The 12,328-nt window shown below is 39.1% G+C and overlaps 1 protein-coding gene across 1 annotated transcript in view; it reads left to right on the top strand.

Moving 5' to 3' along the window:
* Positions 1-12,328, top strand: part of hsf1 (heat shock transcription factor 1) — a 45,274-nt gene that overhangs the window by 9,483 nt on the left and 23,463 nt on the right. Inside the window, exons 3-4 of the mRNA XM_084313236.1 lie at positions 3,832-3,968; positions 6,405-6,529. Coding sequence (XP_084169362.1) covers positions 3,832-3,968; positions 6,405-6,529 — 262 coding nt within the window. The remainder of the gene's footprint in view (positions 1-3,831; positions 3,969-6,404; positions 6,530-12,328) is intronic.

The raw sequence follows: 12,328 nt of genomic DNA, 5'->3' as shown, positions 1-12,328 counted from the left end.
ATAGAATACATGTATGAACATCAGAATACATGTATGACCACATGGACATCAGAATACATGTATGACCACATGGACATCAGAATACATGTATGACCACATGAACATCAAAATACATGTATGACCAATGACCACATGGACATCAGAATACATGTATGACCACATGAACATCAGAATACATGTATGACCACATGAACATAGAATACATGTATGACCACATGGACATCATAATACATGTATGACCACATGGACATCAAAATACATGTATGACCACATGGACATCAGAATACATGTATGACCACATGAACATATAATACATGTATGACCACATGAACATAGAATACATGTATGACCACATGAACATCAAAATACATGTATGACCACATGAACATAGAATACATGTATGATCACATGAACATAGAATACATGTATGATCACATGAACATCAGAATACATGTATGACCACATGAACATAGAATACATGTATGATCACATGAACATCAGAATACATGTATGACCACATGAACATAGAATACATGTATGACCACATGAACACCAGAATACATGTATGACCACATGAACATCAGAATACATGTATGACCACATGAACATCAGAATACATGTATGACCACATGAACATCAGAATACATGTATGACCACATGGACATAGAATACATGTATGACCACATGAACATAGAATACATGTATGACCACATGGACATATAATACATGTATGACCACATGAACACCAGAATACATGTATGACCACATGAACACCAGAATACATGTATGATCACATGAACATCATACATGCCCTGGCCTGGGTCTCCTCTTTCTCTGGACTACAACGATGTCATGAGTGCTTCGTCTAAATCAAACGTTTTCCGATGCAGTGCGCCGATATTTCTTTTATGATATATCGCTAATAACACTTCAAATTAGTGATGCACGATATATCGGCCGCCGATATAATATCGGCCAATATGGCAGTTTTTTTACAGATCGGTATCGGTCAGATATCAAGATAGGGCCGATATGAACCGATATAAAAAATAAAAGCAACGAAAAAAATGTATATATACAATTTTTTTACTTGTTTTGGCCTTAAATAGTTTCAAAATATCAGTAATTTTGGAAAATAAGTTACAAAAGTATCGGTATCGGCCAGAACAGCAATATTAATATCGGTTAAATTTTTTCACAATTTTCACTCCTAGCCTTGCATAGGAGACAGAGAAATCAGAGCTTCACCCAGACACCATTTTAAAGGTGTCTTGACATATTTATTTAATGATCCTGTTATAATCACAACGATAATAACCACAATTCTTCAACATGAACATCAGAAGTTACTAGGGGTGTAACGGTACACAAAAACCACGGATTGGTACATACCTCGGTTTTGAAGTCACGGTTCGGTACATGTTTTCGGTACAGTGGGGGAAGTTTACGTTTATTTATTTGGCTTTCCAAGTTCCACTCAGGGGAATATATATTTTTTAAATATTAGATTGTGGGCGTGGGCCTGAATGCACTGCATGACGGATAGGAGACACACCACGTCATTGAACTGAATACAACAACAACCGCAACCACCATCCCTCAGGGTCAAACGTTATTGAATAGAGAAAGAAGGTCCCATGCAGGTCCCTAATGGTAAATACTATTTCCTGTTTCATGCCAAGGAAAATATATTAATGAATGTTTATCACACCTTGTTTGGAGGCGCGTTGCTGTGTATGAATGTCCGTTTTATATGCCGCAAACTATCATTCATTTGATCTTCGAGAGACAGCCCCTTCTCAATCTAGCACCAATCTTCCTCACGCACTGAGAGAGAGATGGTGCGTGTGTGTGTTCGCCACACTATGAGGCTATGCTAAATTACAGGTAATCTCTGTGTTGTGCGTGGGCTAAACGAACATCCGGCCCTTTGCGCAAGTAATATTTTGGGAAGGGGTGAACTTGGAGTTTTTAATAAAATTCTGCATGAAAAAAAAAATTCTGCATGCACATTCCGTTGGTGGTTAGCGTACCGCTGCATTCGTTCGGTACACTGCGCATACTGAACCGAAGGTCCAGTACTGAAACGGTTCAGTATGGATATATGTACCGTTACACCCCTAGAAGTTACTGCATTACTTTGTTTCCTATAAGGAAGTTGTTTAGTAATGTCTGTCCATTACAACAACACCAAAAGTTTGCAGATCAGTTAACCTCTTAACCTATTAACTGGCACTGACCCAGCCCCGGGACCTCTTGAGGACGATTTGCCCACCGGTGCGACGTGCCACTTTGCGAGTGTCTAGTGGCTTGGTTCTGCATTTTCTTTAATACAATATATATATATAGAATTAAAGCCCTATTTGTTGCCTGTCGATTGCCACCTCACCTATGTGGTTTTCGAGTTACATGCCGATATGTGAGGCGTGCGCCATTGTACACGGCAGAGTCAGATTACCACTCCCGAGGCTCTAGCTCCGTCAATCATTTGAATGATTGGACAGGGTTGTAGCCAATGACTGTGGCTTTCCATTGTTACCCCACGTGGGGATGTGCGAATCAGGGATCTAGGTGAAAGTCGATGAGGAAAGGGAAACCTGGAGAAATAAGGTTGTTTGTTTTGTACACAGTTTACCAAAATTGCTCCTAATCACTTATTTATGAACAGACTTTTGTGAAATTCGGACATGTACTACATAAGACTTCAGGCTATGGACCCAGGATGTTTACCAGCAAATTTATTTGGATATACTATTTCTGGATATTGCAACTACTACAGAAAAACGTGAGTAAGTTTTTCTACAACTCAAGTTCAGACCTACTGTATGTTACTCTATTTCATTAGCACTAAAGGTGATTTTTCTTTATTGTGCAAGAAACTTCAGAATGTTATCTTTCAAAAGAGACCAGGCTTAGGGCCCGTGTCGACCGGGGACGTTTTATGAGTTGTCAGCTCCTTTCTGTCATTAATTTCTATGCTACAGACGTGACAGGCACGCTCCTTTTCCCAGCACCACGCCTCGCGTTTTAGCGCTCTCGGCGGCCAGCGTTTTTGGGCGGAGCGCTCCCAGCGCATAAAGTTGAAACTAGTTAAATTTTTGGAGAGGAGCGCCGCTCATCAAGGTAACTTTTTTCGACCGACCAATCAACATCGAGCAAGTGGCGGAGCCGCGGCAGTCGCGAGACTAAGGATAACGCTCTGAGCTTTTTTCTTTTTGCTTTTCAAAGTAGCCTGTCTTGAAAAAAAACAACCCCGGTGGACACAAAGCCTTATGCATGTGCTATAAGTATAAAGTAAAAAGATACGCTTTTCAAAAAAAGTATGCAATCCTCAAGTTCAAGTTTAAAAATGACCACTCTGTCAAGGTTCCAAGCCGGTAGAACAGGCACTAAAAAGTTACCTGAAACACTGATTGGTCAGAAGAGAGAATCATCACTACGTCATCATTGTGCTACATGGGGGGCGTCCTGCATAAAAACTCAAACCCGCTATCTTTAAATAACCTTGCAACTACTAAATATTAGCATTATTTGTTTGCAGTGAGAACAAAGTGCAATAAACAAAAAAAGATATTCACAGTGTATTATTTATTGATTAAACAAAACCAACAACAACCCGAGATTGGAAGCACGTAATAGTTCAAGCGGTGTGTCAAATCAAACGGTGGCCATTTTAGCTTTCAACCGATGTGTTGGTTGAGAGACAATAACACAGCGTGACGCCGACAGACTGCTGTAAATGTTTTGCCACGGCCCGGGGCGGTGGCTATTCATTTGTTTATGTTTGGATACTCGATTGGGCCTTGACTATTTTCTTTTTCTTTTTCCCAGATGGATTCCGTAAGGTGGTCCACATCGAGCATGGGGGTCTTGTGAAACCGGAGAGAGACGACACAGAGTTCCAACATCCTTATTTCATCAGAGATCAAGATCATCTGCTGGAGAACATCAAACGCAAAGTCACCAATGTATGTAATCTTTATTAATACCTCTATCATTAACATCTAGATCTTTATTAATACCTCCATCATTAACATCTACATCTTTATTAACCTTTTAAGCCGGATTGGCGGTACCGGGCCGAGATTTATTTAACGTTGCACAAATAGATCAATACAGTCCGTATTAAGTGATGTTGTGTTTCTGTTTAAAATGTAGCCAAGAGAGATGTAAAGAAACAATATACATTGTATTTTCTGGCAATAACGTTGAGCTTTGTAAGATATAAACACGAAATTTCAGTCATTGTTTGTAAGAATAATTTCTTTTTTTGGTGTGAGCTGGGTAGTTCGTTTTATGACATTTAGATGTCCATCGAAAGTCCTGGGTTTAGTCTTTCTCTGGACTACAAGGATTTCATGAGTTCTTCCTGTTCTCGCGTCTAAATCATCCGGTTTCCGATGCAATGTGCAGAGATTTATAAGCTCATATATCAACACTTAAAATCATTGCTAAACAAACATAGTGCTGGGTTTTTTGTAGATACAGTACTGAGTTTTGCCATCCAGACACATGCAATTTTAAATATGAATATAGAATATCAGGCCTATAAGTTACCTTATTATGGCCAAGTCACACATCTATGGGTCGGGCCAAATCTCTTTCAATCTGGATTTAGTACCACCAGGCGCCCGTGACAGGACAGCAAAGACCGTGAATGAAATCTACTGTAAGTACAGTAACGTTTTTGTAATGTAAATAGCTCCGCCATTATTCATCAGATTGAGACGTGTTTATTTTCTAGACGTACACAGAAAGGTAAATAAACTAACGACGTTATATTTCATGCCAATAACGTTCAGGTTTGTTCGACCTGTGACATATGAAAAAAAAAAAAAAAAAAAAAAAAAAAAAGTTCACGCTGGAAGTCAGATGATTGACAGGGGCTGGCGTGAGCTAGGAAGTGTAGTTTTATGAAATTCAAAAGCCCATCGAAAGCCCTGGGTCTCCTCTCCCCATAGGACTACAAACTAAATGTCTGCATCGTTTCCTCACGTCTAATTCATCAGGTTTCTGTCGGGATGCGCAGAAATATTTATACACTCATATTTTGCTAATAACACTTAAAATCATTGGTAAACAAACGTAGTGCTGGAAATATACACTTTGCTGTTTTGTTAGGGTCTTTACGCAACATTAATTAATACATTCTGTATTGATCAATTTATGGCGTGATATGAATCTCGTCCCTGTACTGGGCCCGTCAGGCTTAAGGGGTTAAGATAACTTAACAGATTGAGGTACAGTCTGATGGAAAATGCTAAAACACTTAGTTTCTTAGTCTGGTTCTATCTCTCTCTTGTATCTCTGTGTGTGTCTTTCTCTCTCTCACTGTGTATCTCTCTCTATCTCTCTCTGGCTTGAGTTGACCATACCAGAACTAGAATTCTTTCCACTCTGCAGGTCCGGTCTATTCCCTGGGTAACCATTAGCGTTTACCTTTCCACTGCTCTGCTCCCAGTCTCTGTCACGGTCTACTTGCTGGGTTTGCAGTAGGGTGAGATGGGTTCATCATCTGCAGGTTGAACCTCTCAGCATGTAGGCCTGTTCTGCTTTATACATGACTTAATTTAGTTGTAGTCTTTACCTTTTAAAGAGTAGCTAAACACATGGTAACTTTGCTGCCCCCTATTGGTTGATATTTTCACCCTGCTGCACACTCTGCCCCTCTTCAATCTGTGATGTCAAAGATTAGATTAGATTCAAATGTATTGTCATTATACAGCACAGGTATTGTACTAAAGAAAGTTTGGCATCCAACCAGAGTGCAAATGTAACAGTAAAGTGCAATAGTAATATAATACATGTACAAGTGATTCAACTGGGTATAACATATTATAAGGTTCTTCTAATGTATAGTACTAATATATTAGTACTACTGAGTAATAGTGCTAATCAGACGTATCTAGCCCTATATCTTACTTACCGGTGATGTTATCTGTTAGGATTATTAAGGTTCCACTGCGAAGCAGGCATCAACATAGTTTGAGACAAATTGGCGATATACATTTGCAAAAGAAAAAAATTGCTTCTCATTTCTTTCCACTTCATGAGTCATAACATTAATGTGTCATAACATCAATATAAGTTATTTGGTTTCATCCTTGTAAAGGCTGCTTGCAGATATATTGTTTTCTTGTATTTTCTATTTTCTAGATGAAGGCAGAGAAACGATATATAGTTAGAGAAGGACTGAACAGTCTATATAGTTAGAGAAGGACTGACTGCAGCAGTTTATATAGTTGCTGCTATATAGTCTGCTATTACTACCATTTAATTACCACTATAAGGTCCAATACTAATCATTATCCCTCCTCCCTGTCCTCTCATTAGCTGTAGATATATCTTACTATTAACATTATTATTAGTTATAATAATAATAATAATTCTTTCTCCTCTCTCAGGTGTCCAATCTGAAGCAGGATGAGCTGAAGGTGTTTCCTGGGGAGGTGTCTAAGATCCTCTGTGATGTTCAGCTGATGAAGGGAAAACAGGAGAACATCGACTCTAAGATCAGCTCTATTAAACAGTGAGTAGAGAGAGAGACCATCAACTCTAAGCATCTCTATTAAACAGTGAGTAGAGAGAGAGACCATCAACTCTAAGCATCTCTATTAAACAGTGAGTAGAGAGAGAGACCATCAACTCTAAGATCAGCTCTATTAAACAGTGAGTAGAGAGAGAGACCATCAACTCCAAGATAATCTATTAAACAGTGAGTAGAGAGAGACCATCAACTCTAAAAGCATCTCCATTAAACAGTGAGTAGAGGGAGAGACCATCAACTCTAAAAGCATCTCTATTAAACAGTGAGTAGAGAGAGAGACCATCAACTCTAAAAACATCTCTATTAAACAGTGAGTAGAGAGAGAGACCATCAACTCCAAGATCATCTCTATTAAACAGTGAGTAGAGAGAGAGACCATCAACTCTAAAAGCATCTCCATTAAACAGTGAGTAGAGAGAGAGACCATCAACTCTAAAAGCATCTCTATTAAACAGTGAGTAGAGAGAGAGAGACCATCAACTCTAAGATCATCTCTATTAAACAGTGAGTAGAGAGAGAGACCATCAACTCTAAGATCATCTCTATTAAACAGTGAGTAGAGGGAGAGACCATCAACTCCAAGATCATCTCTATTAAACAGTGAGTAGAGAGAGAGACCATCAACTCTAAAAGCATCTCTATTAAACAGTGAGTAGAGAGAGACCATCAACTCTAAAAGCATCTCTATTAAACAGTGAGTAGAGAGAGAGAGACCATCAACTCTAAAAGCATCTCTATTAAACAGTGAGTAGAGATAGAGACCATCAACTCTAAGATCATCTCTATTAAACAGTGAGTAGAGAGAGAGAGACTATCAACTCTAAAAGCATCTCTATTAAACGGTGAGTAGAGAGAGACCATCAACTCTAAAAGCATCTATTAAACAGTGAGTAGAGAGAGAGACCATCAACTCCAAGATCATCTCTATTAAACAGTGAGTAGAGAGAGAGACCATCAACTCCAAGATCATCTCTATTAAACAGTGAGTAGAGAGAGAGACCATCAACTCTAAAAGCATCTCTATTAAACAGTGAGTAGAGAGAGACCATCAACTCTAAAAGCATCTCTATTAAACAGTGAGTAGAGAGAGAGACCATCAACTCTAAAAGCATCTCTATTAAACAGTGAGTAGAGAGAGAGAGACCATCAACTCCAAGATCATCTCTATTAAACAGTGAGTAGAGAGAGAGAGACCATCAACTCCAAGATCATCTCTATTAAACAGTGAGTAGAGAGAGAGACCATCAACTCTAAAAGCATCTATTAAACAGTGAGTAGAGAGAGAGACCATCAACTCTAAAAGCATCTATTAAACAGTGAGTAGAGAGAGAGACAATCAACTCCAAGATCATCTCTATTAAACAGTGAGTAGAGAGAGAGACCATCAACTCTAAGATCATCTCTATTAAACAGTGAGTAGAGAGAGAGACAATCAACTCTAAAAGCATCTCTATTAAACAGTGAGTAGAGAGAGAGACCATCAACTCTAAAAGCATCTCTATTAAACAGTGAGTAGAGAGAGAGACCATCAACTCCAAGATCATCTCTATTAAACAGTGAGTAGAGAGAGAGAGACCATCAACTCCAAGATAATCTCTATTAAACAGTGAGTAGAGAGAGAGAGATCATCAACTCTAAAATCACAAACTACATAAACAATAAGTTATAACACATTTAGACTGGTGTAGAATGTCTAGAATCCTACAGAATCATAGAATGGTGTAGAATCATACAGAAAAAAGCATTTCATTATACAGTATTCTGTATTTTACTATGACAAATAATAAACAAACTTGAATGAAGTGAAAATGAACATTTATTTATTTACTGTGCAACCATTCACTGTTGCACAGTAATGTGCAATTATAACCCTGATTGTGCGATATTTACAATACAGGAGGACCTAAGTCATCTAGGAGCAACGTGGGGCAGAGGAGATCCACTAAATACGAGGGAGCCAGGCCATTGAGGGCTTTGAAAACAAATAATACATTCAAATGGATCCTGTACTGGACTGGGAGCCAGTGAAGGGAAGCTAACACTGGGGTGATGTGGTCTCTCTTTTTGGTGCTAGTCAGCATTTTGGCTGCAGCGTTTTGTACAAGCTGCAGATGGGATATGGATGACTGATTCCTAGGTGCAGGGAGTTGCAGTAGTTTAGGCGGGATCGTAGGGCTGGGCCGTTAATCGATTTGATCGATTAATTCGAATGAATGATTTAGGACGATTTAAATAATAAATTATTTTTAAGAGTCACCTTTTATTTTACAAAGTGATGTTTGGTAAAAGATAGATTTGCACTTTATTAATTCCAATAGGGAAATTCATTCTTGTTTGATGATCAAGAGGCACCTTTTCTATGTTTTAAGTGAAGATTGGTGAAAGTTAGGTTTGTACTTCAATCCCAATAGGGAAATTCATCTTGGTTTGATCATTTTTGCGTCAAATAAAAACAAAGCTTATTTGAATGATTTCCTTGGCGTTTCTAGTTTTTAAGAGAGAAAGAAATCGGTGTAAATCGGATGTGGTGTGAAAAAATCGGAGATTTTATTTTTAGGCCATATCGCCCAGCCCTAGCGGGATGTGATGAAAGCATGAATAACTTTCTCCAGGTCAGGAAAGTACAGAATAAGCTTGATTTTTGTGATGGACCTGAGCTGATAGTCTATTTCAGGGTTCCCACGGACCTGGAAAACATGGAAAACATGGGATTCATGGGATTCATTTTCCAGGTATGGAAAGGCATGGAAACTGAGCAAAAGTGACCAATTACATGGAAATAGAAACAGTTGTCCTGGAAAATTTTATTGGATGATGTGTAATAAAATTTAACTTGAGCACAGAATTAACATGAGTTTATAAAAACCCTTTACACGTGAACAGCTTTTACTGTAGATAGAAATGGATGATCCCATGTTGTAGAGCATGCTCTTGGCATCCTATATGGTATATTGGATGTTGGAATTTGATGCAGGCAGCTTGGTGAGCCAATGGAGCCTTGGCATCTACAGTGAAACTTCTTATGCAAGTTTATCCTCAAATGTAAGTAGCTGTGTTTTAACTGTGTGGTAAACCTGGGTTTATCAACGTTAGTTAGTAAGCAGTGCAATCTTGCTAACTAGCTAGCCAACGTTAGCTCTCATAACGAGCCAGTTAGCCAGCGCCAGGTACAGTAGCTAGCCAACGTTAGCTCTCATAACGAGCCAGTTAGCCAGCGCCAGGTACAGTAGCTAGCCAACGTTAGCTCTCATAACGAGCCAGTTAGCCAGCGCCAGGTACAGTAGCTACCAACGTTAGCTCTCATAACGAGGCAGTTAGCCAGCTCCAGGTACAGTAGCTAGCCAACGTTAGCTCTCATAACGAGCCAGTTAGCCAGCGCCAGGTACAGTAGCTAGCCAACGTTAGCTCTCATAACGAGCCAGTTAGCCAGCACCAGGTACAGTAGCTAGCCAACGTTAGCTCCAGGGGCGGGGCTAGGGGGTGGCTACTTGGGCTCAAGCCCCGAATGTTTTCTGAAAAGCCCTGAATCTATTAAAAAAAAAAAAAAAAATCTGACAATTCATCATTGTTACATGAACATATGTTTGCACCAGATTTAGCAGAAGCTAATTTCCATCTGTGGTCTATCCAGCTGCTAACTGTATTTGAGTGAGTTAAGTCTTGGTGTCATGGTAGACTCAGACCTAAGCTTTAAATCACAATCAACAAATTGACAAAAACTTAATTCTTCCACCTTAGAAACATAGCATTTATAAATCAAAAGGACGCTGAAAACCAGATCCATGCCTTTATTTCAAGCCAACTCGACTACTGTAATGCACTCCTTACCGGCCTCCCGAAAAAATACGATGATAACTATTTTATTGCAATGCACTATTGCATTATTTTATTCTATTTTACTAACTATTTTATTGCACTGCACTATTTTACTTTGTATCAGTGAATCATAGACGCCTGGCCATAAGAGCATTCGGAGCATCTCTGCTCTCCCACTATTGAACTTGGGGGAGCAAAGGTATGCTCTTGCTCCACCACTTTTTGATCATATGAAAAATATGATATACCCCCCCCCCCCCATATATAAATCTAACCATAACTACGTTATAGTTAACTGAGTTTTATAGTGAAAAGAGCAGCTTCATTGGTCAAGATTGAAGGCTCTATATTGCAGGAAATTGCACGTACAGGTTAATTAAATTCAAAAAAAATCTGCCGCTTGCCTGCAAAAAAAAATTAAAAATTTGAAAATAAAAAAAAATAAAAAGGCGGGCACCTATCTGGGCTAAGCCCCGGATCTCCTATAATCCTAAATCCGCCCCTGGTTAGCTCTCATAACGATAACCAGTTTGATTTACAAAAGCTTTTACAAACGCTTTTACAGAGTAAGAGTAGTAAAAAAAAAAAAAAAAAAAAAAAATCTAACCCTAACTAACCATACTGTCATGCACTTGTCCTAATAAACTAACCTACACTGTAGCACTCAACACTTTGATGAACATTGTTACTCAGCTGATAGAGTTGTGCTCTTCCTGATGGCTTGTCGTACAGAACTTGTAAGTCGCTTTGGATAAAAGCGTCAGCTAAATGACTAAATGTAAATGTAAATGTAATGTAGGGGTGAAACGATGCAACCTCACAACGATTAATTTCGATTATGATTACGAGGAGTTGAGAAGAGTAGGAAAAGAAGACGGGAGCGGACACGAGGGGAGGTGTGGAGAGGAGGACAGGATGAGATAGGAGAGGAGTGGAAGAGAGAACATATATCAATCCCAGTGCTCATGTGTTCCAGTTCAATAAATTGTTGTTCATCTACAGCTTGTTGCATTATTTCATGCATTGATATTATCAATAAGACATAATCTCTAAGCATTTACAATGTAGACTTGACTGGTACATCTTTTAAATCAAGTAAGTAGTCAGGTGTCCTAGGGGGTTGTGTGTGTGAGGGGAGGGGGGGCGCGGATGGGGGCGGAAAACTTCAGGGGCCTATAGATCATCACTTAATATGGTACCTGGAAAATCAGGAGGTAGTATGGAAAAAAAATTCAAGGCAAGCGTGGGAACCCTGTATTTGCCACCCCATAGAGCCCCATTGTGAACCCGGAAATTTCGGAACCACCAACGTTTTATGATGGATATGGATAGTACGGATCCCCAGCACTCAGAAACTGCCGGATGCTAAGTTGTAAATGTTGGGCAACTTTTTTTATTTGCATAATTAGCAAACATTTGCATAATCGCCTAAATGGCCAAATCTCAGAAACTACTTGATCAATTTCAACAATGTTGGAGTTGTTTTGGGGGTTATTCGGGATACTGAATCCAGTTGTATGATACTTAAGAGAAGAGAAAAGTTTCAAAATTGCAATATTTACTGGAATTTACCAAATTTTGGTGAACTTCTTTTTGAATTTTCTGTTTATAAATGTTTCAGAAGATGCAGAATTTATAGATAATTTTCATGGACTGTTCAATTGTAAACAGAATGATAATAATAATAATAATAATAATAATAATAACTTTAATTTGTAGAGCGCCTAATAGACCACTACACTTCCGCGTTACATTGAAATCGGGGAGGAGATTGCGGGGGGAGCAAATGAATGAATGTGGATGAGAGCCGTGATGTAAGTGGTTGCATTCCTAATCGGCCGAGAAAAAGCCAATTTTTAAGCACCTATTCCCCATGCACATGCGTAGATTGCCCACGGATTGTGACGCCACGCACACCCGCCCTGGACTGTTCCATCAGAGGGGTGAGCTTCGTGGCCAGTGTCC

Source organism: Notolepis coatsorum, assembly GCF_963971535.1.
Source record: "Notolepis coatsorum genome assembly, chromosome: 4".
NCBI lineage: Eukaryota > Metazoa > Chordata > Actinopteri > Aulopiformes > Paralepididae > Notolepis > Notolepis coatsorum.
Note: the sequence above shows the minus strand (reverse complement) of the source record. Positions and strands in the feature narration are given on the sequence as shown.